Raw genomic sequence first — 23,063 nt, 5'->3', positions numbered from 1 at the left:
AGTTGATAATTAATTAGAGTCATCATAATTGGAAAAGGTCCAATCTGGTCCTCGTGAGAGCTGACTCAGCGTCATAACCCAACACATGGACCAATCTCGCAGCAGCCAGGGCCTCAATTATTAAAAAAAAAAAAAAAAAACTATTTAAAAATATAAAATTAAAGCTAATTCTTATTTAAACGGAATTTATACAACCTAAAGTCTAAATATATATATATATATATATAAACCTGATTTAATTAGATCTTCTAAATTAAAATGCACAGGTAGTTATGCATATCATTTAATTAAGTATGTTTATTTTATATTGTTATGAAAATTGCTATAAAAGATCTCACTAATTAAAAGTAAAAAGAAATAATTTACATTTACAATTAAACTTAAATACATGATGGTAATAAAAAAATTTTAAGTAATTATATTACTTTTTAACATTAATTTTGATACTATTAAATAATGGCGTTTTAAAAGTAAATATATTTTCAAAATTTTCAACCGCAAACCCGAATGGACCAAGTTAGAACTACTTCTTCAATGTGGTCCGCCAACAGTTGAGGTCATTGCCCATAGATGATGAAATCAGGAAGACCCAAAGATATCCCATAACCCATAAGATTTGGGGAAATGATATATATATATTATTTGCCTTCACATAATTAATAAAATTTAATATTGAATTATCTTAAAAAAATAATCAAATTCAAAGTTTAGTTGTATACATAAAGACAGAACAAAAGACACTGACTATGGTGGCCTTGTAGCTCATAAAGGCTGGAGCTAAGCCTGTTGGATCAATTTATGGGCCGCTGCCATTGTTGTCTTCTTCCTTTTGGGAAGTCCAAGGAATGTTTGGTAAATGGGTTGATGTCCATTTTCATTCTGTGTATATTATTATATATGCTAAATTAAGTTTATTTTAAAATTTTCTATAAATTAATTTTTAATTAAGTTTAGTTTAGTTTAGTTTAATAATAATAATAATAAAGTATTTTTTTTTTTGTTAAAAACTTAACTTCAAAAATAAAAAAAAAAAGTTTTTATAATTTTTTATTTTCAAATGTATTAAACTGAAAAATCAATTTGATAAATAGTACAGGTGTAGTGAGGTAAACAGAAATCTAACAAGTGGAAGGAACAGAGGTGTGATTTGGTGGGCCATATGAAGGCCATAAAGGGCTTTTGGACCCCACACTTGTAACCACCATCCATCCCCCAAACCAATTTCCACTGGAACATATCCTAAACTCTTCATCAAGGAAAGCATACTTGCGCTTTTCCAAAAAGGGATTTTTGCTCTTTTACTTTTATTTATATAAGCCATAGCAGCTATTAGCAATTTTACTTATTTAAAATAATAAATATAATTTAAACATTATTATAAAATTTATCCATAAATTATTTATCTGTATTTTTTATTATTAATTAAATAAAATGATATCATATGTATTTCATAATTGCTATTTAAAATGGAAATAACGAAGAAATTAAAATTTATTTCTTATTTTGACTGGCATGCTAAACATATCTAAATGCAAAGTATGAGCGATATACATTTCAAGAATTTTTAAAAATGTAATGTTTTTTTAACAAAAAAAAAATAAAAATGATATCAATAAGCTTCCACGTTCTTTATATAGTTTTATTAATAAGGCAGCATATGATGTTTTCATGACTTGCATGTAGGTGGCGTAGTAACAACCAATCATTGATTCTACGGAAAATAAGGTTTAATTAAATCATTGAAAAAAACATTTTTTTAAAAAAAAAAATAATAATAAATCTCCCTATCTTTTTAATGACTAAATAAGTTTAATCTAGATTTGGTAAAGGTGAAATAATTTATCCTTTATTAAATATTATTTTTTATTATAAAATTTCATTTTTCTTATTTTAAAATTTTTTATTTTATATATTCTTTTAAAATATTAAAATTTTGATATTTGAAATTTAAAAATAATATTTTATTATTAAAAAATAAGTTTCTTGCTTTAAAAAAATAAAATAAATTTCTTAAAGCTTAAAAACGCCACTCTCCCATTAGCGCGTGTAGATAAATTATTATAGTGTTAATTAGTATAATCACCTTAAACAGCAGTGCATCAAGCCGTACAGCTGCACCTCATGCAATAATAATAATCTCTTCTGACTTTCCACCAATTCAGCTGCACCAAGTGTCTCATCATTCGAAAGCCCTCGCACCAAATTTCTACTATTTTTATTATTATTATTATTATTATTATTATTATTAATCTAATAAATTCATTGCATCTCACTTTCCAATAGATAAATTGAATCTGTTTTCCTACGCATTAGGTTCATTCATTTTCTGATAAATTCCTTGTTTTTGTTTATCTGGTGAAATGACATCCAATTTTTATACATCCTCACAATTTACTTGAGTTTTTCTTAATATTTTTATAGTATGATTTCAGGAATATGTTAGAAATTACTAGTAATATAAATTTTATTAAAATAATTAAAAGGATATTTCTATTATATACGTGGAAATTAGTTATTATTTTATTATATTTTTAAATAATTTATATTAATGTTAATATGGTGTGAGACTAAAATTAAATTAATAAAAATTGAATTTAAATCATCAATTGGGGTATTATTACTAAAAAAGTTTGTATCCAAATTTTAGAATAAAAAATTATTGAGGAGCCATAGCTCCTTTAATCAACCTTTCCCTCAGCCCTGTTTATCTACGACTGACTTTATTTATTTATTTATTTTTAAAATTAAAAAATTAATTAAATTTATTGTAGTTCAATATTGAGTTCAATTTAAAAATTAAAAATTAAATTAAATTGATTTTCAGACTATCATAACCTACCTAACAATCAACAATAACATCATAAGGTTGAAAATGCAAGAAAAGTGAGTTTTCTTTCTGCCAACAACCATTAAATCATATGTATTTAAATTATAAAAAAAGTTTAATAAGTGCGTTAATTATAAAATTAATAATATTTATTTATTTGTTTATATAATCAAAATAATTATATATATGGAGAAATAAATAATTGTTTATATAAATAAAAGTACATAAATACGTGTATAAATACAACTAATAATACATGATAAATCACTAAACTGGGGGGAGCAAATAAAAGTAATTGAGTGGCAATAAACAACTTTATAATGCTAAAAAGGAATATACAACATTCATTTTGCGAGTCTACCCTTATAAATGAGGGAAATTATAATATACCCCTGCAATTTCATTTAATTAGGTAGTTGGTATAAAATATTATTATTTTGATTTTTAACAAACTTATTTAAAAAATATTAATGATAATTATATAATCATATATACGTATTATTAATTAATTTGCTAAGTCTTAACCAATACAACTTATTTATTTATGTTATGAATAAAAAAGCTACGTGCAAACCACTAAACCAATGAGCCCATCTTCTGTGGATCCACAAACCCATTCATCTGTTGAATTGGTCACTTATTTTATTTTTTAAATTAGAGAAGGAATAAAAACTAGTAATTAATTTTTATAATAATAATAATTAAAAGAATATAGTAATAAAAATATTAAACCGGCAAGGTGGAAGGGAATCGGGGCTCCGATTTACTTACCTTAAAACCACACACATTCCATTAATAAATTCAGACACGTTTACGAAGAGACTCACCCGACTTAAACCAATTCACGAGGACACAGCCTACGCGCGTGTCTCCACTGTCACCTTCCCCTTATTCCTTTCTTCACCTTCTTCACAGCTTCACCTTGAAAACTTCACTCGTCACCTCTCCCACACCCATATATATATATATATAACATCCGCAACACAAACACATATCATTCCCCTCATTTTCTCTCTCTAGAAGACAAAAGAAGAACTGGCGTTCAATTCAATGGCTGTTCCGACGTCGTTTTTGACGTTCAAATCCAAGAAAGCCAACCTCTATAAACTCACACTCACCATAATCTTATGCACTCTCTTTTATCTCATAGGTTTCTACCAAAATTCTCGTGGCAGTATCCCTCTCGTCAACCAATCTTCAGCAGCCTATGCCATCTTCTCCTGCGCCCCACCAATCCGGAACACCACCCTCGACTTCTCACCTCACCACTACATCCCTGACCCACCACCTGTGGTGGCGCGTGTATCTCACCTCCCTCCTTGCGACCCTCAGTTCTCCGAGTACACCCCATGCGAGGATGTTCAGCGTTCCCTCAAATTCGACCGAGATAGACTCATATATAGAGAGAGACACTGCCCTGAGAAGAACGAGCTTTTAAAGTGTCGTGTGCCGGCACCGTTTGGCTACAGGGTGCCTTTTAGATGGCCGGTGAGTAGGGACTTTGGGTGGTATGCGAACGTTCCCCATAAGGAATTGACGGTGGAGAAGAAGAATCAGAACTGGGTTCGGTTCGAGGGGGACCGGTTTAGGTTCCCTGGTGGTGGAACCATGTTTCCGCGAGGGGCTGACGCGTATATTGACGATATTGGCAAGTTGATCAATCTCAAAGACGGCTCAATAAGGACCGCCATTGATACTGGTTGCGGGGTACGTAGACTGCTTTCCGTCTAATGAGTTCTATTAAATTCCGTCCTTTTCGGTTAAAAACGCCCGGTTCATATATGGAACCGTCTGCGTTTTCGCCGGTATTGTCCTCAAACGGCAACGTTGGGGGGCGTTGAATTTTGTTTCTTAGGAAGTTTTTCAAATAAGGCATGTGAGCTGGACTAGATTTTAAAAATTGATTTATACTTGTTTTGATGGAGTATTCATATTTATTCCAATTTAAGAGAATATAATATTTTTATAAAAATAAATTAGGATGATCATATTATTTGTGTTGCCAATTTGAAATTAATAATAATTAGATTTATAGATTATATTTATTTCTCTTCATAGTAAGATATTTCTTATTTTTTTCAAAAAATAAAAGGATGCAAAACATTTCAACATATCTACTTTGTGAAATAGTCAGCTCATCCGTAAACTATCATCGAGAAGGGTCCAAAATTCCATTCGCAACTTGCTTTCTCATAATTTTTTTTTTTAAATAGGCTTTGGAATTGTCATTAATTGTAAATAACAAAGACAACAATCCAAGACCTACCCATCATTTTTTTTTCTCATTATTATTATTCACCCTTTGGTAACAACCTCTCTGGTTCTTAATTTCACTTTCTCAGGATTTGATATAACCTTTTCTTGTTTGACAAAAAGAAAAAAGAAAAAACTTTTTCTTGATTTCTGTGTTACTAATTATGATTTAAATATAATCAATGGAGCGGTTTTCTTGATCTAAAAGTAAAGTTATCGATTCCTACTATTTCAACAAACTTAACAAATTCTGAATTATCATGCAATTATTAGATGCTGGACTTTCTATAGGACCACTACCACACATGCAAGCAAGTTGTATATTATTTTTAAAAAGTCAATTTTATGTTATAATTTTTATTGATATTTTATACATTCTAAAGAAACAAGAATTATTCAGGTTTTTAATTTTTGAGTTTTTTTTAAAGATTCTAATAAAGTTTTAATTTTTATTTCTTATCAGATCAAATTCAACTATATGGAATAATTTTTTTGGAGATAATATATATGGGAATATCTTTAAAAATACATGTGATGAGAAAAAGTTTATAATTTTGTAGGTGGCAAGCTTTGGAGCTTACCTTCTCTCAAGAAACATTTTGACAGTGTCGTTTGCACCAAGAGACACCCATGAAGCTCAGGTCCAATTTGCACTTGAACGTGGAGTTCCTGCATTGATTGGAGTTTTAGCTTCCATAAGGCTCCCTTACCCTTCAAGAGCCTTTGACATGGCTCATTGCTCGCGCTGTCTCATTCCCTGGGGTCAATATGGTATGTCTCTAATCACTTTGCTTTACTATAAATCTCATGGTTTTCACTTTTCATGTTTTGGGTATTTTTATCTTTTTCTTGAGCAGATGGGCTGTATTTGATTGAAGTTGATCGAGTTCTTCGTCCGGGTGGGTACTGGGTTCTGTCTGGGCCACCAGTAAATTGGGAAAACCATTGGAAAGGTTGGAATAGATCACCTGAAGATCTAAAAGCAGAGGAGTCTACTATTGAAACAGTAGCCAAAAGTCTATGCTGGAAAAAATTGGTACAAAAAGATGATCTTTCTATTTGGCAAAAACCCACTAATCACATCCATTGTATAGCCAACAGGAAGGTGTACAAGAAGCCTGTCTTTTGCGAGCCACAAGATCCTGACAAGGCTTGGTAATGAGTTTCTGAAATTCTCCATTTTGAATTGACACTTTATGGTTTTGTGTTTCTATCGTCTGAAATAACCGAATGGGAATTAGGCATATGTCATTTTCCATGAATGATTTGGGCACATATCATACGTCATGCCACAATTAAAGTCTGTGCAGCTGAATTGCTTCAGCAAATCAACTTTCCCTTTCAGGGTTTACTTTTCTGATATTGTTGTTGACCCTAATCAAATTCTTCAAACTTTTCTGTAGTAGCTGTGATTACCTAAACCAATTTAATTATAAAGGCTGTGTCTAACTGGCCAGTTGAATTTTTTCAAGTTGGTTAACCTGTCCAACCACCTAAACTCTTGCTTGACTTGTATCCATTTCTGCTTCATTCTTCACATGGTCTGTCTTTACAGTAATGTTAGTTAAAAGTTGAGAACTTTTCTTCTTTTAGGTACACCAAAATGGAGACCTGTTTAACACCACTGCCTGAGGTATCAGACATAAGAGAGGTAGCAGGTGGGCAACTAGCAAAATGGCCGGAGCGATTAACTGCAATCCCTCCAAGGATTAGCAGTGGAAGTGTGGAAGGAATTACTGCAGAAATTTTCACTGAAAATACAGAGTTATGGAAGGGAAGAGTAGCACATTACAAGGAAGTTGATCGTCAGCTAGCTGAGCAGGGGCGGTATCGAAACTTGCTTGATATGAATGCTTACTTGGGAGGCTTCGCAGCAGCTCTAGTGGATGACCCTGTGTGGGTTATGAACGTTGTCCCAGTGGAGGCTGACGTCAATTCCTTAGGGGTTATCTATGAACGTGGGTTGATTGGAACCTATCAAAATTGGTATGCTGTTAATCTCCCTCCTTGTGTTTAACTAAAACTTTCCATGTGTTAAGGGTTTGCCTTGTAATTCAATCATGAAGCATACCCAATTTTTAGGTTGCTTGCGTATATAACTTTTGAAAAGCAACAGGTGGACAACCCACTACTTGTGTTTTCTCCATTTTTTTAGGTGGCTTTTTTAGTAACTTCCTAAACAGCCCAGTTTGGCTTCTTTTTCATGAGTCTTCACAGATAATTTTTCCTATCCAAAATTCCATGTACTAATAATGTTTTATTAATTTATTTGTCATAGTTTTGTCTTTTAGCTTATTCAATCATGCTCATAGGTTTAAGGCATTTAGCTAATCCATACTGATAAGTCTCTTGATTTGTATAGGTGTGAAGCCATGTCTACATATCCAAGAACCTATGACTTAATTCACGCAGATTCAATTTTCAGCCTCTATAAGGACAGGTAAAGCTAGTGGCATAGTTTATAACTAAAAGCCATCTGAAAGTTTTTAAGCGTCTCGCCTTAAAATGGGTTTTAGTTAGGTCTCGACTCTTGTGGGGAGTTTTCCTGTTCTTCAATTTTTTTTTTTTTTTTTGTCAAATTCTTCATATCTTGATGGATTTGTCATATTATCTGCATCTGATGACCAAATGACTTTGCAGATGTGAAATGGAGGATATTCTGTTAGAAATGGATAGGATTTTAAGGCCAGAAGGTAGTGTAATAATTAGAGATGATGTAGATATCTTGCTAAAAGTCAAGAGAATCGTAGATGTGATGCAATGGGATGCCAGAATTGCAGACCATGAAAGTAGTGCCCATGAGAGGGAGAAGATCCTTTTTGCAGTGAAGCAGTATTGGACAGCACCTGACCCTAACCAAATTCACCAAGAATCTGAAACTGCTTCATAGCAATGGTCTGTCTCAGTATCATTATTTTTCGGTATTGATGATTCTTGATCATATATATATTTTTTGGTTAGTGGGTGTCATATACTGAGGTTCTTACACATCAATGAAGGGCCGATGCATGCTTAGAAAGTGGGCCTCCATTGGTTTCTGGATCCGCAAGTATTCGGATAAATTGCATCTGAATGATAAAATTTTCCAGTTCGACCATTGTTGATTCTGAATTTTTCTTTTGTAAATTATTGCAATTAAAGACAGGCATGCATTAATGTCTTAATAATTATGGGGCTATGTCGTTGTTTACTATCAACATTCTTCAATTACTGCTTCAAATAATTGCGTTTGTGATGTACACTTGCCTATCAGGGAAAATTTCGATTCGTTGACATTTGGGTTGAAGATTTCACTTGAATCAAAAGGTTTTGGATTGGTTAGGTAGCGAGTGATATTATTCAAATTATTGATCAGTCTTTGGATAGCCACCCATCTCCGTATTTTGATCATTCCAAATTACCATCTTTTTGGGACAAAGGATAATACCAAATTACATAATCCAGTTAATCAAAATCAACTAACCACATTTAACTAAAAATAATAATCCAATTTGTCCTTTTACTGATTCACTGGCGCTCTGTTTGACATAGTTATGGAGTTAATGTTTGAGAAAAACAATTTCTTAAATGTATTAATAAAAAAGGTTACTTTTTACTCTATTTTTCTCATTAGCATCTAGAATTATACTTCTGAAAAAAAGCGTTTTACCGACTCCTTCAGTTTTCTTGAGCAGCTAATTGCTCATTGTGAACCAAAACTGCCCCAATAATCAGCTTACCAATCAAAAGCTCAATAATATGAACATGTAGAAATCATTAATTATCTTGATTATCTCGCCGATTTCCAAATAGCCTGATCCTGATCAACACATAAAAGGATCTTTGTCAAACAACAATTACATCTTTCAAACAGATCTAAAGTTTTGGTTTCCTGTTCAGTCATTGCCATTAGTTTAGTTTAAACCTCAGCAGATTACCTTTGCTCCAACCAAAACGACAAACAAACTAAACCCACGCCAAATCTAAACTAAGGTGTTCTGTATTTTCAACAGTTTGAGAACGCTATATCAACTCCAGAAACAAGGCTTCTTGTTTATTGTTCAGACCAAGTTCATTCAAACTTAATGAGCTGTCACCAGTGCAGAAGGTACGTCTGGGGTATGGCCTCACCTGTTCAAGAATGAAATGAACCAACAAGTCAGAGTGTATAGATCCTAACTTGCTTGGAGGGGGGTCTTAATCCAAGGACGCAGTCAAGAAATCAGATAACACTCACCACCCTGTAAGTTCCAGGTTTCACTGTTCCACCAACATCGATAAAATCAAAAAGATACTACAGGGGAAAAGGCAAAGAGAATCAGTCTAGCCAAGGGAGAGAAAAAAATGTGAGCTTGCAAAAGATTTGTGAACAAATTACCTGAAGCTTGTCTGACTTGAGAAACCGACGACCATGGCGGCTGCCATCTGGCATACGAACAAGAAGAGTCACTGCATTTGTATCATCAACTGCTGGCTCCTGAGGAAGTGAAGCTTCTTTTGCGGCTATCAATCTCTTAGTTTCCTATTATTAGTGAGATTTATATGTCATTTTAATGCAGATACAATCAATGCCAAACGGGTATAATTTTGTATCATTAAGTTGGCAGGATCATAATCCATCGATTAAGAAAAGATATAATTTCAGTCGCTTTCCATCCATTTCCTTAGGTCATAGAGTAAATCTAGTTTTTTAAAAACCCATAGAGACATGAGGACAAAGGACTTTGAGAATTCTGACTGTGGCCACAAGCAATGTCTCAACTGCAAAAGAGAGATCATATTGCCACTGACTCCGATAAAATTGTACAGGAATACTTGAGGAAATGGAATTCAAGATAAATAAATGTCAAAAACTCATAAATACTAAACTAAATGCCCAGCAATGCCAGAACTCAATACGTATACTCACTAACTCTCCATCAACTGACTTTTGAGATTCTCCTTTTTTCAAGTAAGTCTCAGGTTTCTTTAAGGCACTTGTTTCTTTTTCTCTATCAGCCAAAAGAGATGCAAGATACTCATTATCCTGCAACAAGTATATTTGAGCAATTGCATTAGAGAGAGACAATACTTCTATTAAAATGCGATTGCTAGCAGAAAAGGTAATACCTGCTGTTCTCGAATTAACTGCCAATCCATAAGTGACTGTGATGGTTGATGCGGTACTTGCGGTGGATGGAGACCTTTACTTTTATCTACAGCAGCGTGTGGATGAGGTGTGTGTTGGGAAGAAGTACCTTCAGAATTTTCACCAAACATTGCTGCCTCAAGAAGCATTGCTTCATCAAGCTCCTTCGAAGAAATGCCACCCCACTTCATTGCCAAAGGATGGAACCCAAGTAGTCAGCACAGAAGTAATAGTCTGTATTTATTTATTTTTCTTTTTTACCATGAGCCAACTAAAGTAGTTCTACAGATGTTGACTCACCAATGACTGTTCTTGCAAATCCTCTGCGCCCCCTTGAAAAGATGAGCATCCTGGCTAAAAATGTAAGAGATGATCATAAAGACCTATTTTTAGAAGAAAAATAAATTGTTTACTTTTGAAGGGAAAAAACAGAAACTCCTATAATGTGTCATAAGAGCTGAGAAAAGGAAACTTGAAGGGACATGTTTTAACTTCAAAGTTTAAACTCCTGTAAAACTACCTTATAAAATCTAAAAGTGTGAGGTCTTTGTAAGTACAACTTAGATTGTCTGAGCTCACCTGCGATCTGCCATCATTAGTTTTCTCAGCTCTTCCAGTTGAATTATTAACTACCAATTGTTTTTGGTTCTCTGCTGTTTGTGCACGTATTGCCTTTTCACGTTCTGCTGTCTGAAGCACAGTTCATGTTACAATGAACCGACAAAATCTAAGATAGGAAAACATAATTTTTGTAACAAATGCAAAACCTTCAGGGAAAGTGATATTGCATGAGCAAGTTCATCATCTTCCAGATGAAGCTGACTTTGCATAGCACCTGAGGAATCCTGCATCAATATGGGCAGGAATATTAAAAGAGCATACCCAGGAGATAGGCCAAGGATATGAAACTCGCTATGACACAGCTTATTTGGTGGGCCCTTATTTACCTCCTGCTTTGAAGCCTCAATAGCATATTTAATCATTTGTTCTTCTACATCATCACCATGCAAATGTGCTTCTTGATCTCTTGAGACATTTCCATGAAATTGATGACCATGAGTTGATGAAGTTCGATCTTCATCCCCAAATGTTGGCCTTGCTCCATAATGATAAGGCTGGTCATAGCCATTGTCGAATTCTCCTCTGCGGGAATGTAATGGTTCATTACTAGTGAAAACAGAAGCACCAAATTGGTTCAATAGATTTCTCCTATAATTGGGATCAAGAAGCAATGAAGGCTTGAAACTTCTAGCAGCAGACAGTAGCGGCAGAATCCCACGTGAACCAGGTTGCATTTGATTGCTTGTGTCAGCATAATTAGATTGAGGAGAAACAGAGGACGCTGGATTTGCACTGCATAAGAAAGCACAGATATTAATAATAGTAATTATCACATTACCACAAAAAGCGTAGTAGTTTTCACATTAGATTTGCAGAATAAACTGAAACCATGACAATATTGTATGAAAATATAAAATTTTTTAATGAAAGAAAAAAGTACTTCCATGATAAAATGCCATACATCTGTCTTTCCACTTCATTAAAATGTGCATTCACAGCAGCATCAAGATTGCCTCCATATTCCTGGTTACCAACCAAAACAAACCATATACCTTGGTGATGTCAATGAACATAGAAAGACAAGTAAAAATGACCCCACAAAGAAAAACTTGGTTTAAGTTTGGCCACAGATCCTAAGAAAAATCTTGATTCTAGCTGCACAATTTTTTTTAACTAATAATAATGTTTTTTTGCATATTAAGCAAATAAGGTGGCAACTGGCAACCTTGAATGAAGATATGCTCTAAAAAGAATCTGTAACTTTCAAGAAGATAAACTCCATAGGTTGCACCTTGTCCAGTTAACCTCTAAAATTTACATTCAGTTGTTAGTTGTTAGAATTCTTTCATTTTCCTTGATGACAATAATTAACTTAAACAACAAGAAAATCAAGTCTCTTGCAAGACAATAATTAACTTAAATATCCGTATATCAAGATCTTGTGATTTGTGAGAAGAGAATGCGAAGCTTCCGCATTCTTGCAAGACAATACAAAAAGAGAACCCAACCCAACACTATGCAAAATTTACATTGAGTATCATATATGCAAATAAATTTTTAGTTTGCACACATTATGAGACCTAAATCGGAACAAAGAATCAATAAAATCCCTAGAAAACAAATTAGCACAGTGTTCTCAGATCTTGGAAAAAGAAAGAAAGAAAAGAATAGTCTGAAATCAGACAAGTTCCACAGACATAATGCATAAATGTCGTAAAAAACTAGAGGAAGAAATCATCAAATACACAGGATGAAAAAGGGAAGACAAGAAAACGCACCTCTAGTTTTCGCAGCGCATGTGGGTGGGACGCGCCGGTGATTCTCATGAAATTGTCAATGGCATCTGGGCTTGGTCTAGCCATTGCCCTCGATATTGAGAGAAAAGAAGAAGATAAGGGGTCGCTGTGCTTGGTTAGGCTTTGGAAAGAGAAGTTGAGATGATGATCTGTTGAGGTAGGAGGGGGATGGTACCCGTAAGTACGTATTTTGTGGGTGAAGAACCAGTGACACGTTTGCTTTCCTGCGCGCCTTTATTTAACTTTATTTATCGGCATCGCCACTTTTTTATTTTTTTAAATTTAATTCGCCGCTTTTTCTTCTTTCGACCTAATTTTCTTGATTATCCCTTTATTTTAAAAAAAGACAGTTCCAAGATCTTCGTTTGGTAAATTGGCAAAAAGCCTGTGTGTGCATTGATTTACTTTTTAATTAGATGTTTAAATCTTAAATTAATTAGACTAATCTTTTGCATTTGGATAATATTGTAATTTAAATTTTGAATTTAAAAAATTAATATGTCTTGTAATTTTCACAGTCAAATTTTAAAATGTCTTGCAATAAGAATAATGACTTCAACTCTGCTTCTTTGATCTTGAATATTATAATACATGTTAAACTTTATTGTGAAAATTGATTAAAACATCAGGAAATATAAATATGGTGTCAATTAATTTAAATGTTTAAATTAAAAAAAAATAATAAATCAAAGCCACGCTTTAGCTAATATATAGGTGTCAATTAATTTAAATGTTTAAATTAAAAAAAATAATAAATCAAAGCCACGCTTTAGCTAATATATATTAGAAAGAGAAGCGCAAAGCTAAAACAACAAACAAACCGCCATCAAATATTGAATATTTAATTTAATTTATAAATTTTAAGTTATAAGTATATTTATAAGTTAATTTAACTTTCTAAATATTTTTAAATTTTAAATTGTTAGGTGTTTTGTATAAATATTTTTAAATTATCGATAAAGTCTATATTTGTTTGTTAAAGGTAATTTATAAGCATTTATACTATGAAAATATTAAAAAATAAGTTTGTTTTTAATTAAATGAGGATATGTATTATAATTTAAATTTTTAATAATAAAATTATAGTAAAAAAATTATTATTTAGTAATTAATCTTTCAATTTTAAAAATTATATTAAAATATTTATAATATTTTAAAAAATTTATTAATTAATTTTATTATTAAATATTTTATTATTTAATTTCTATAATTTTAAAAAATTTATTAGTTAATTTTTAAATTTTTTAAAAAATTTATTAATTAATTATTTCGTATATAAAGTATTTAAAATATTTTTATAATATTTAACTATTAAAACTAACAAAAAAAAATTAACTAATAAATATTTTAATATATTTTTTAAAATCAAAAAATTAATTAATAAATTTTTTAATATAAAAATTAAATAATAATTTTTCCTCATAATAATTTAATTGGTCAAACCATGTATTTATAAATATTAAAATAAAAAGTTAAGAAACTAATTATTTTTGTATTTAGTTTATAAATTGGTTTTTAGACCAAACGCCTTCATAAAGAAAGTACTTCTGTATTTTTTTTTTTTTCGTTCTGTGCCATAAAAAATAATAATAATTATAATAATAAGTGAAAAAAAAATTGAGAGAGTGATAGCGTTTGTATTATTGGCGAGCAAACCTAACTATCCATTTGTAAAGTAAATAATTTGTTGGTACTAGAGTATTAATTGTATGCATTTTTCATAATTAATTAATAAAATTGTCATTTGTAATATTTTACTCAAAATTATTTTTAACAAATAGATTATTAAGTTTTAAAGAGAAACTTGATTTTTCCTCTCAATCAACGTAAAAAATCACATTTCATTTTTTTTTTTTTTCATTTCAAATGCTAGGGAGTTTAGTTATAAAAAATAATTTTATTTTTTATCTTTAATTTTATTTTTCATTTTTTTTATTTTATTCTCTATGCAAAATTTTAAAAAATGCTATCATTTAATGTCATCTTGAATATTATTTTTAATTTAAAAATTTATAAAATATGTTCAAACTACAATTTTTTATAAAAAATAATTTATTTTTTTAATACTCCCATCTTAATTTTTACATTAATTTAAAATAAAAAAATTTATACATTTATATTAATTTAAAACAATGAGAAAAAAAATTCACCCATACTTAAATATATACATATAACTTTTATAATTATAAATATTCATATATATTAATTTATTTATTTATAAATTATAAGCAGCTAATTGATCTGTTTAATTAGCAGGATAATATATTTTATAAAAATAATTTAATAATATCGTATATATTTATTATTGATAAATTTTTTAAAATTATTTATTATAAAATATTTTATTATTTTTAATACATTAATACTATAATTAAATAATATCGGTAGTTTATATAATGTGATCGAATAATATTATTTCATAATTATAAATATTTTTAAAGCAGTTTCTTTTATTATTGATTTTTATAATATTTTATATAATAAAAATAATAAAATATATTAAATATAATAATTATGTATTAATAAATTTATAATTGATATTATTTTTAATTATAATGTTATTATTTTAATATATTAAAATATTTATTATTATAAAAAATTATATTATAAATAATATTATTAAATTAATATAATATAAATATATTATTATAATATATTAATTAAAAATAAAATAATAAAATAATTTTAATAAAAAAAAAAAAGCCTGCACGCAGTCTGCGCGCAAGCTTTTTAAAATAAATAAAAAAAAAATATATTCGTGAAGATTTTTGTGCGTTTCACCAATACGGTAGGTTTTAGTAAATAAATTAGAATGAAACCTAAAAAATCAAATATTATTTTTTTTACCATAAAAAGCCAAAAAGCCCAACAACAGAACTCAGAAGCAAGTGAGCAGAGTAGCAGACTGCTCCAACTCAAAACCCTATCCCAAATTCTTAGTTATTAAGATGGAAGCCGATTACGAGATTTAAGCGGACGGCGGTTATAATACCAGCCGTAACAGGCCGATTATTAGTGGCTAGCAGCTTCACATTGAGGCATATTCAGCTTTAAAATAACGCGCATCCTCTCCATGGCCCACCAATGTAACAACCCTTCTATGCAGCTTCTGGCGTTACGAATGGAAAAGTAGAACTCGTTATTTCTATGTAAAATTGTTGATTCCAGATTGTGATAGGAGATTATTTTTGGGAGATTTCTGTTAGCCTATGGTGCTACTGGTGATGCTTTTAAAAGTATTTTTGTACCCATGATTATTGTACTACATCAAAGCACATTATGCATATATGCATGAGTGCAATTCTTGTCAAAATTGAAAATGGGTCAATCTATTCATGTCAGCAAAGCTGAGCAAATGCCTGAGGCTTTTGACTCTATTACAATACCAAAACTACGTTGTGCTGCTGGATTTCATTTGGAGGCCAAAAAAGACTAGCTTACTGCTCGTATTAGTGCTTATTTCTAGCTCTGCTTTGTGCTCAACTTCCTTAAGCTCAGAACTGCTTCATTATAATTATTCACCATGCCATGATTCATAATTTGTAAACATCTAACAAAAGATGGATGACTTTTATGATTAAGTGCATTGAGGACCTCTGTTGTTGATCAGCAAGAGGGATCTAGATATGGTTTTCCCCCTGATTTAATTGACTGTTTGCATTCTGTTACATGTAATTGTTGTTATAGTGTCAGATCTGCTGTTATCACATGCATTACCATTGTGTGTGTGCAGTTCCTGGAAGTGGCTTCTGAACTGGGAACTTCTTACACTGAAGTTATTGCCCCTTAAGATGTTGCAGTGTATGGAGTTTGTGCACTTGCAAGTTATGAGCAAACAAATTGATTTTTTTTTTTCATTATCATTGTTGTCATCATCTCTACTCTATGATATCTAGAAAGTTAGATACATGTAACTTTTGATCTGATATTTTATATTGGAAGGACACAGTTGTAGGCAATCTCAACCTCCACAATTTCTTAGCGTTGGTATCTGAGAGAACTTATCCATAATTTCTACTCAAGGTGACCTTCTTGGTTTTACAGATTATATCTTTCTTGTCAATTTGCTGAGCACATTATGTCATGTATTAAAAACTTGTGAAATTTTATCTCACTCTAAAGAGAGAGAAATAGAGATGGCTCATAGCTAATTCAAATCATGTTTGTTCTATGGTTAAATTAATATCTGGATTTATTGCGCAAGTTGCGGTTACCATATTTTTTGGTTTGGTCACATTATCTCTTGTATAGCCTTTTGCATTTGTTGTTTGGTGGTGCTATGCTATTTCTTTTTACCATGCAAGATTAATTACATTCAAAACCTTTCTTTCGATTAAACTGACCCTTGTTCCTCCCAAATTTCAGATATTTTGTTTTATGATTGTTCTTTTTCAACGCAACTAAACCTTTTTTCGTGTATTAGTCAATTGAAGCAAGTAAATCTCAAATATTTTTTTAAAATAAAAAATTAGAAGTTTTTAACTTTAACATCCCAATTTCTTGTGTTTTTAACTTTTTTTTATAGAAAAAAACTATTGAAACACGTGAACGGTTCCTTAATATGATGGGAACGTGGCCATTGATGTCCAAAGGTTTATGTTTATATTTTGGGCAATTAACAATTATTTTTCAAAAGAAAAAGCAATTTAATTAGATATTACTTGATTCAGTTATTTTTATTAAAAAATTAAATAAATTAATTCCTGCCATTAAAATCACTTTTTTGAATAACCCTTAATTAAAATCACATTTAAATGGCTGTTAATTTTAATGAAAATAACTAAATGCTTTTTGTTATAATCTCTTTTTAAAATAATTAAATATGAGATTTATTTATATATTGTATTTGAATGTTATAATATAATTTATTTTATCATATAAATATATGTAAATTTTAGAATGAATATTAATTGTTTAAAAATATTGGAAATGGAAAAAACATTTTTTATATATGTAAATTTTAGAATGAATATTAATTGTTTAAAAATATTGGAAATGGAAAAAACATTTTTTAAATAATAAAAAGCCAAGCTGTGGTTTAAAAATATAGTATTCGTCTTTCTTATATTTACTATATTAGTATATTATATATAAATAAATATAAAATATATTAATAAAGCAAAAAAAAATTAGGAAAATTAAATTATTTCATATTAAAGATGAAGGACATTTCAATTATTTTTATACGCAAGTAATGGCGAGTTGGGTGATATATGTATACACGAGCACTAAATTATAAATACCGTAACTAAATTGTGAAAGTATTTTTGTTTGGCTGTGATGATGCCCGGGCATGACCGCGTGCGTGTGTTAAGTTGCGACAACTATCATACATTCAGCCTCAGATCAATCACCGACGCGTATATCTAGCTCTCCACTTCAATCTCTGTTGTCTCACTCACTCCCTCCACTTCCTCTTCCAAAGGTTAGTAAGCTATCAAGCAAACGCCCCACTTGTAACTCGCAAGTGCAAAGTCCCATCTTCAACTGAAAATCTCCGTCTTCGTCTTCGTCCCCGTCCAAGCTGCAGACTCGCCAACATCGTAAGACGAAGAAGAGAAGGAGAAAGAAATAGAAACTCTCAGATTTCCCGTATTTGCTTTCAACTAATGCTTCATTTCTAGTGATAATTTGATCAGATCCATAATGGGACACCTTAATCTACCTGCATCAAAGCGAAACCCTAGACAGTGGAAGCTGCTCGACCTCGTTTCTGCTGCATTCTTCGGTTTAGTCTTTCTTTTCTTCCTTCTCGTTTTTACTCCTCTCGGTGATTCTCTCGCCGCCTCTGGCCGCCAGGCTCTTCTCCTCTCCACTTCGGATCCGCGTCAGCGTCTCCGCCTCATCGAGCTAATCGAGGCCGGTCGACATCCTCAGCAGATCGAGGCCTGCTCTGCAGACTCTGTTGATCATATGCCGTGTGAAGATCCCAGGCGCAATAGCCAGCTCAGTAGAGAAATGAATTTCTATCGAGAGCGTCACTGTCCGCTTCCAGATGAGACCCCTCTCTGCTTGATCCCACCCCCAAATGGGTACAAGGTTCCTGTCCAATGGCCCCAGAGTTTGCATAAGGTATGTATGTTTAATTTGATGTTTATTAGTTGAGAGAAAAAAAAAGGGAAAGAAAGGTTCTCTTTGATTTTCAACTAGGAGAGCGAACGATAAATCACTGATCCGCTTGGGAACTTAAATTTGTATCATATTTGCTTTTATTCTATCCATGACAATCTGTACTTGGACTACTGATCTTCTTAGGCAACTTATAGCTAGGTTTCTCGGATAATAATCATATTGTCCACTTCTGTTGATGGAATCAATCGTGTTTGTTCTGTTCATTGCCCAATATGCAGATATGGCACGCCAACATGCCACACAACAAAATTGCAGACAGGAAAGGTCACCAAGGATGGATGAAGGAGGAAGGTGAATACTTCGTTTTCCCTGGCGGTGGAACAATGTTTCCTGAGGGAGCCATACCGTACATTGAAAAACTTGGGCAGTATATCCCTATAAGTGGTGGAGTTCTAAGGACTGCTCTTGACATGGGATGTGGGGTAGGAAATCTGTTTCTTTGTTGCTCTTTACCTCCGAAATTGACGCATTCAGATTTTCACAATCTGATTCTTTTCCAGGTTGCTAGTTTTGGAGGATATCTGCTAAAAGAAGGAATCTTAGCCCTCTCATTTGCACCTAGAGATTCACACAAAGCACAAATACAATTTGCACTAGAAAGAGGAATTCCAGCATTTGTTGCCATGCTTGGGACTCGCAGACTCCCATTTCCTGCTTTCTCATTTGACTTGGTGCATTGCTCTCGATGTTTGATCCCTTTTACAGCCTATAGTTAGTTCTCTCTCCTGTATCTTTGTGTGCGTTCTCTTCTGCTACCTCTTGCTGCTAGCTCTTACTTTGAAGTCTCTGTTTGCAGATGCAACTTATTTCATTGAAGTGGATAGACTACTTCGCCCTGGAGGATATCTAGTCATCTCTGGTCCTCCTGTTCAGTGGGCTAAACAAGATAAGGAATGGGCAGATCTCCAAGGTGTGGCAAGAGCATTATGTTATGAGCTGATTGCTGTAGATGGAAACACAGTCATATGGAAAAAGCCTGCTGGAGATTCATGCCTGCCCAACCAAAATGAATATGGGCTTGAACTGTGTGATGAAACAGATGACCCAAGTTATGCATGGTAATATTGCAAAATTGCATCCTCAGTTTCTGGTAATTTTTTAAAGAGATTTTTGGAAACATGGACAACTATACATTGTCCATATTGTTGTATGATGAACTTGCTTTATGTTATGTTAATAAATTTGTCTTGATAACATTCAAGATGTATTTATTTTCAAGAAACCTGCATGATTTTTAAAGCTAAGCTCATCTGTATTACAGGTACTTCAAATTAAAGAAATGTGTGAGTAGGATTTCTTCAGTCAATGGAGAATATGCTGTTGGGACAATTCCTAAGTGGCCGGATAGGGTTACAAGAGCTCCTTCAAGAGCCATGCTTGTGAAAAATGGGATTGATTTGTTTGAAGCTGACACACGACGTTGGTCGAGGAGGTTGGTGTACTACAGGAACTCATTGAATGTGAAGCTAGGAACTCAAGCCATACGCAATGTCATGGACATGAATGCATTTTTTGGGGGTTTTGCTGCAGCACTTGCTTCTGATCCTGTATGGGTGATGAATGTTGTTCCTGCTGACAAGCTTTCTACCCTTGGTGTAATTTTTGACCGAGGCCTTATTGGAGTCTACCATGACTGGTGAGTTAGAATTGCTTTTAATTTGAAAATAAAAAAGCATTGAAGAGGAAAAACGTTATTAATGATCCAATGTTTGTATACTTCACACTTAAGAAGTGAATAAAATTTGTGCGGAGAGACTGTGGTTGCATTTTGTCAGTTAAAGGGGTTGCTTATCTGAGCTGTTAGCTAGGCTACTGATGCAGTGTCTTCCTAATACGCGCAATCTTTTTAGTTTGTTAAACTGGATTTTGTTATGTATCTATCAAATTTATTGTAATTGCTACTTACAAACAAAATTGTGCACCAGAAATAAGAACTCATCAATAATAACTAAACTGTGTCATGCCTGAAAAATTTACATCAGCTTTGATATAAACAAACATTTTAATTAGTCTGGTCAAAATCATACTTAGTTATGCATCCACCTGTAGAATCTGTTTAAGTGAAATTTTCCTTGGGCCTAGTTAGTTAATGCACTCAATCTTATTCCTTTTTAATTACTGTGACTTCGTGGGCAACACTGTTGATTAGATTTTTATTGGTGATAATAGGTGTGAGCCTTTCTCAACATATCCTCGAACTTATGATCTCATCCATGTAGCAGGCATTGAATCACTCATAAAAAATCCAGATTCTAGCAAGAACAGGTAATGTGAATCTGCATGTGCTGCAGTTTCTGTTTTAATTACTATTTTTTTTATCTTGTTATTTGTTTTAATTCAATGGAGAAAATTTTCTATTTCTCTTAAGATTTATATTTATATTTTATTATACATGTTTTGTGTAATTGATTGAAATTTTTTGCTTTGGGACCAATATTGCTTTTCCTTTCTCTAATCACTTGAGAAAATTGTTGAAGTTGCAATCGGAAATGTTTATATTCCCATACATCCATGGAAAGAAAAATAGTTTCAAAAGTATATTCTGTTGCAATCTGTCTTGGTAATATTATATATTTATGCTTTATATAGCTGATTGAAGCATTAGTTACCTGAGATTAATTTGTGCAAAAGATTATCTCAAGGATAGAGACAGGAAAGCAATCGGAATAATAGAATAGGACTATTGGTCTGTGGTTACCTGGGTACTTAAACTGTGTTCTCAGTTTTGATGCTACATATTTGATAGGTTTTAGAATTCCCTTAGAGAATATAACTGTTTGATATAGTTTTGGTTTGAGCCTGGAACTCTAGCCTGTGAATGCTGTGAAATGTTTTTTTGTCTTATCCTGTAGGTCTAGGTTTTGTTACTAAGATTAAAACACTAAACCCCTCTGAAGTTGACACACTCTTTTGACATTGTGGTTTCGCTCTTCCTGCAAAGAAAGTTATGGTAAAGTGGACTAATTCGTTGATCACTGATTTTGCTGCAGGTGCAATCTTGTGGATTTGATAGTGGAGATGGATCGGATTTTGCGACCAGAAGGAACTGCTATAATTCGTGATACTCCTGAAGTTATTGACAAAGTGGTTCATATCGCTCATGCTGTAAGATGGACAGCTATTATACATGAGAAAGAACCTGAATCACACGGGAGAGAGATAATTCTGGTTGCAACAAAAAGCTTTTGGAAGCTTCCTTGAGCATCTCACTTGCATCTTTGTTCTTTTGTAATGTAGCAATTTTCCCGCTTGTTAATTCTTATATTATTCAGATATATAATTTGCATGCATAAAATGGATGCAGATTCCTTCTTTCCCCTTCATCTGGTTTATTTATATCAAAAGACAGGTAGGAAGTATAAATATGGAAAGACCTTTTTTTAAATGTTTAGAATAGGTATACTGAAAGCAATGACAATTTCAGATTGTGATTTGATTCTATATATGAGCATCAGTTTGTGGCGCATCCATACCTTCCCATTTTTTGGTTGTGGTTTTGATTTGAGAGAGAGAGGAACACATGAGAATGGTAACTAGTTGGGCATAAATGCATTTACCAGACACATTGGGTGTTTTGATCTTCACAGTTGAAACACTGTTTGAACAGGAGGCTTCCGTGTTTGACAATTTCTGAGTGTTGCTTACTACTGGAGATGAGATGTGATGTGATGTGGGCATGTAAGCTTTTGGTTGTTTTTTCTAATTCACCAAAATCGAAACAAGCCTTAGCAGTTGATATGCACCGCGAACGGAGCGAAGGAACGTTCAGGGGTGACCGTATTAACTCATGCATCTCCTCCTTCCCAATTTTTTTTAAATTTTATTATTAGATATTTCTCAGTCCTAATTTTAAGAAAAAAAAAATGCACAAGTAAAAGTTCAAACTGACTAGAACAGCGGACTGAGAGGAGAGAAATTTGTGGAATTTGAAGAGTAAAGGGTGGGTGGGGGACTAATTCCATCTCTGACCCGAAAAGGGCATGTCATAAAAATTTCAAAAGGAGTCGGTCTCTACCAGCACCAGTTGAAGTTGGTAGAAACAAGAATATGATGTTGGTCAAGAGAGAGAGAGAGAGAGAGATTAGGAAGCAGTCTTGAATAAGATAGGTCCTAAAGGAGGAAAGAGAGTGAAACTTTAAATGTAAATGGAGGAGAAAGTTGGGATCTGCATCTGCTGGGAAAAATTGGCAATGATGGTATAAATGCAACAGCAGAAGTAAAGGTAAGTAGTGGGCCTATTTCTACCCGTTGATAAAAATGGCTCCATTTAATTCTCTCCCTCTGCCTGGATTAATGGAATAAATTAAGCATTGGCATGGCATACAATGCACGACTGCAAAATTAAAGGAACTAAGGGGGTCTTGTTCATATTACAACCTAAATGAGA

At 32.5% G+C, this 23,063-nt stretch overlaps 3 protein-coding genes across 4 annotated transcripts; 2 read left to right on the top strand and 1 right to left on the bottom strand.

Annotated features, from left to right (window-relative positions):
- Positions 1 to 3,664: 3,664 nt before the first annotated feature.
- On the top strand, positions 3,665 to 8,271 carry LOC110617302 (probable methyltransferase PMT15). Its single transcript, XM_021760018.2, has 6 exons — positions 3,665 to 4,534; positions 5,641 to 5,851; positions 5,938 to 6,235; positions 6,674 to 7,066; positions 7,443 to 7,520; positions 7,721 to 8,271. The coding sequence occupies exons 1-6, from the start codon at positions 3,878 to 3,880 to the stop codon at positions 7,968 to 7,970; spliced, it is 1,887 nt and encodes a 628-aa protein (XP_021615710.1). The 5' UTR covers positions 3,665 to 3,877; the 3' UTR covers positions 7,971 to 8,271.
- Positions 8,272 to 8,819: 548 nt separating this feature from the next.
- Positions 8,820 to 12,764, bottom strand: LOC110617903 (plant UBX domain-containing protein 9). 2 transcript variants are annotated; one of them, XM_021760908.2, is made up of 11 exons: positions 12,527 to 12,764; positions 11,710 to 11,771; positions 11,135 to 11,540; positions 10,955 to 11,032; positions 10,767 to 10,877; positions 10,488 to 10,541; positions 10,169 to 10,372; positions 9,969 to 10,085; positions 9,438 to 9,581; positions 9,297 to 9,353; positions 8,820 to 9,190 (listed from the first exon to the last, which is right to left on the bottom strand). In XM_021760908.2, the coding sequence occupies exons 1-11, from the start codon at positions 12,608 to 12,610 to the stop codon at positions 9,083 to 9,085; spliced, it is 1,425 nt and encodes a 474-aa protein (XP_021616600.1). In that variant the 5' UTR covers positions 12,611 to 12,764; the 3' UTR covers positions 8,820 to 9,082. The 2 variants fall into 2 exon arrangements, with proteins under 2 accessions (XP_021616600.1, XP_021616606.1); XM_021760914.2 differs by lacking the exon at positions 11,710 to 11,771 and having other exon boundaries at positions 12,527 to 12,741.
- Positions 12,765 to 17,892: 5,128 nt separating this feature from the next.
- Positions 17,893 to 22,139, top strand: LOC110615765 (probable pectin methyltransferase QUA3). The gene is made up of 7 exons (XM_021757855.2): positions 17,893 to 18,616; positions 18,895 to 19,098; positions 19,177 to 19,387; positions 19,473 to 19,734; positions 19,938 to 20,312; positions 20,846 to 20,941; positions 21,667 to 22,139. The coding sequence occupies exons 1-7, from the start codon at positions 18,191 to 18,193 to the stop codon at positions 21,875 to 21,877; spliced, it is 1,785 nt and encodes a 594-aa protein (XP_021613547.1). The 5' UTR covers positions 17,893 to 18,190; the 3' UTR covers positions 21,878 to 22,139.
- The last annotated feature ends 924 nt before the right edge of the window (positions 22,140 to 23,063 follow it).

The sequence above is a fragment of the Manihot esculenta genome, chromosome 1 (assembly GCF_001659605.2).
Source record: "Manihot esculenta cultivar AM560-2 chromosome 1, M.esculenta_v8, whole genome shotgun sequence".
Classification (NCBI taxonomy): domain Eukaryota; kingdom Viridiplantae; phylum Streptophyta; class Magnoliopsida; order Malpighiales; family Euphorbiaceae; genus Manihot; species Manihot esculenta.
The sequence above is the reverse complement of the archived record's forward strand: the minus strand, read 5'-3'. Positions and strand labels throughout refer to the sequence as shown.

Bases quoted from the DNA above. Each gene is read 5' to 3' on its own strand.
- LOC110617302 (XM_021760018.2), top strand. From the start codon at position 3,878: ATGGCTGTTCCGACGTCGTTTTTGACGTTCAAATCCAAGAAAGCCAAC. The intron at 7,067-7,442 runs GTATGCTGTTAA...TGATTTGTATAG, and splicing joins ATTGGAACCTATCAAAATTG to GTGTGAAGCCATGTCTACAT. The intron at 7,521-7,720 runs GTAAAGCTAGTG...ATGACTTTGCAG, and splicing joins TTCAGCCTCTATAAGGACAG to ATGTGAAATGGAGGATATTC.
- LOC110617903 (XM_021760908.2), bottom strand. From the start codon at position 12,610: ATGGCTAGACCAAGCCCAGATGCCATTGACAATTTCATGAGAATCACC. The intron at 11,541-11,709 runs GTATGGCATTTT...TTTCTTATGCAG, and splicing joins AATGAAGTGGAAAGACAGAT to TGCAAATCCAGCGTCCTCTG. The intron at 10,542-10,766 runs GTGAGCTCAGAC...TTACATTTTTAG, and splicing joins CTAATGATGGCAGATCGCAG to CCAGGATGCTCATCTTTTCA.
- LOC110615765 (XM_021757855.2), top strand. From the start codon at position 18,191: ATGGGACACCTTAATCTACCTGCATCAAAGCGAAACCCTAGACAGTGG. The intron at 19,388-19,472 runs GTTAGTTCTCTC...CTCTGTTTGCAG, and splicing joins GATCCCTTTTACAGCCTATA to ATGCAACTTATTTCATTGAA. The intron at 19,735-19,937 runs GTAATATTGCAA...TCTGTATTACAG, and splicing joins GATGACCCAAGTTATGCATG to GTACTTCAAATTAAAGAAAT.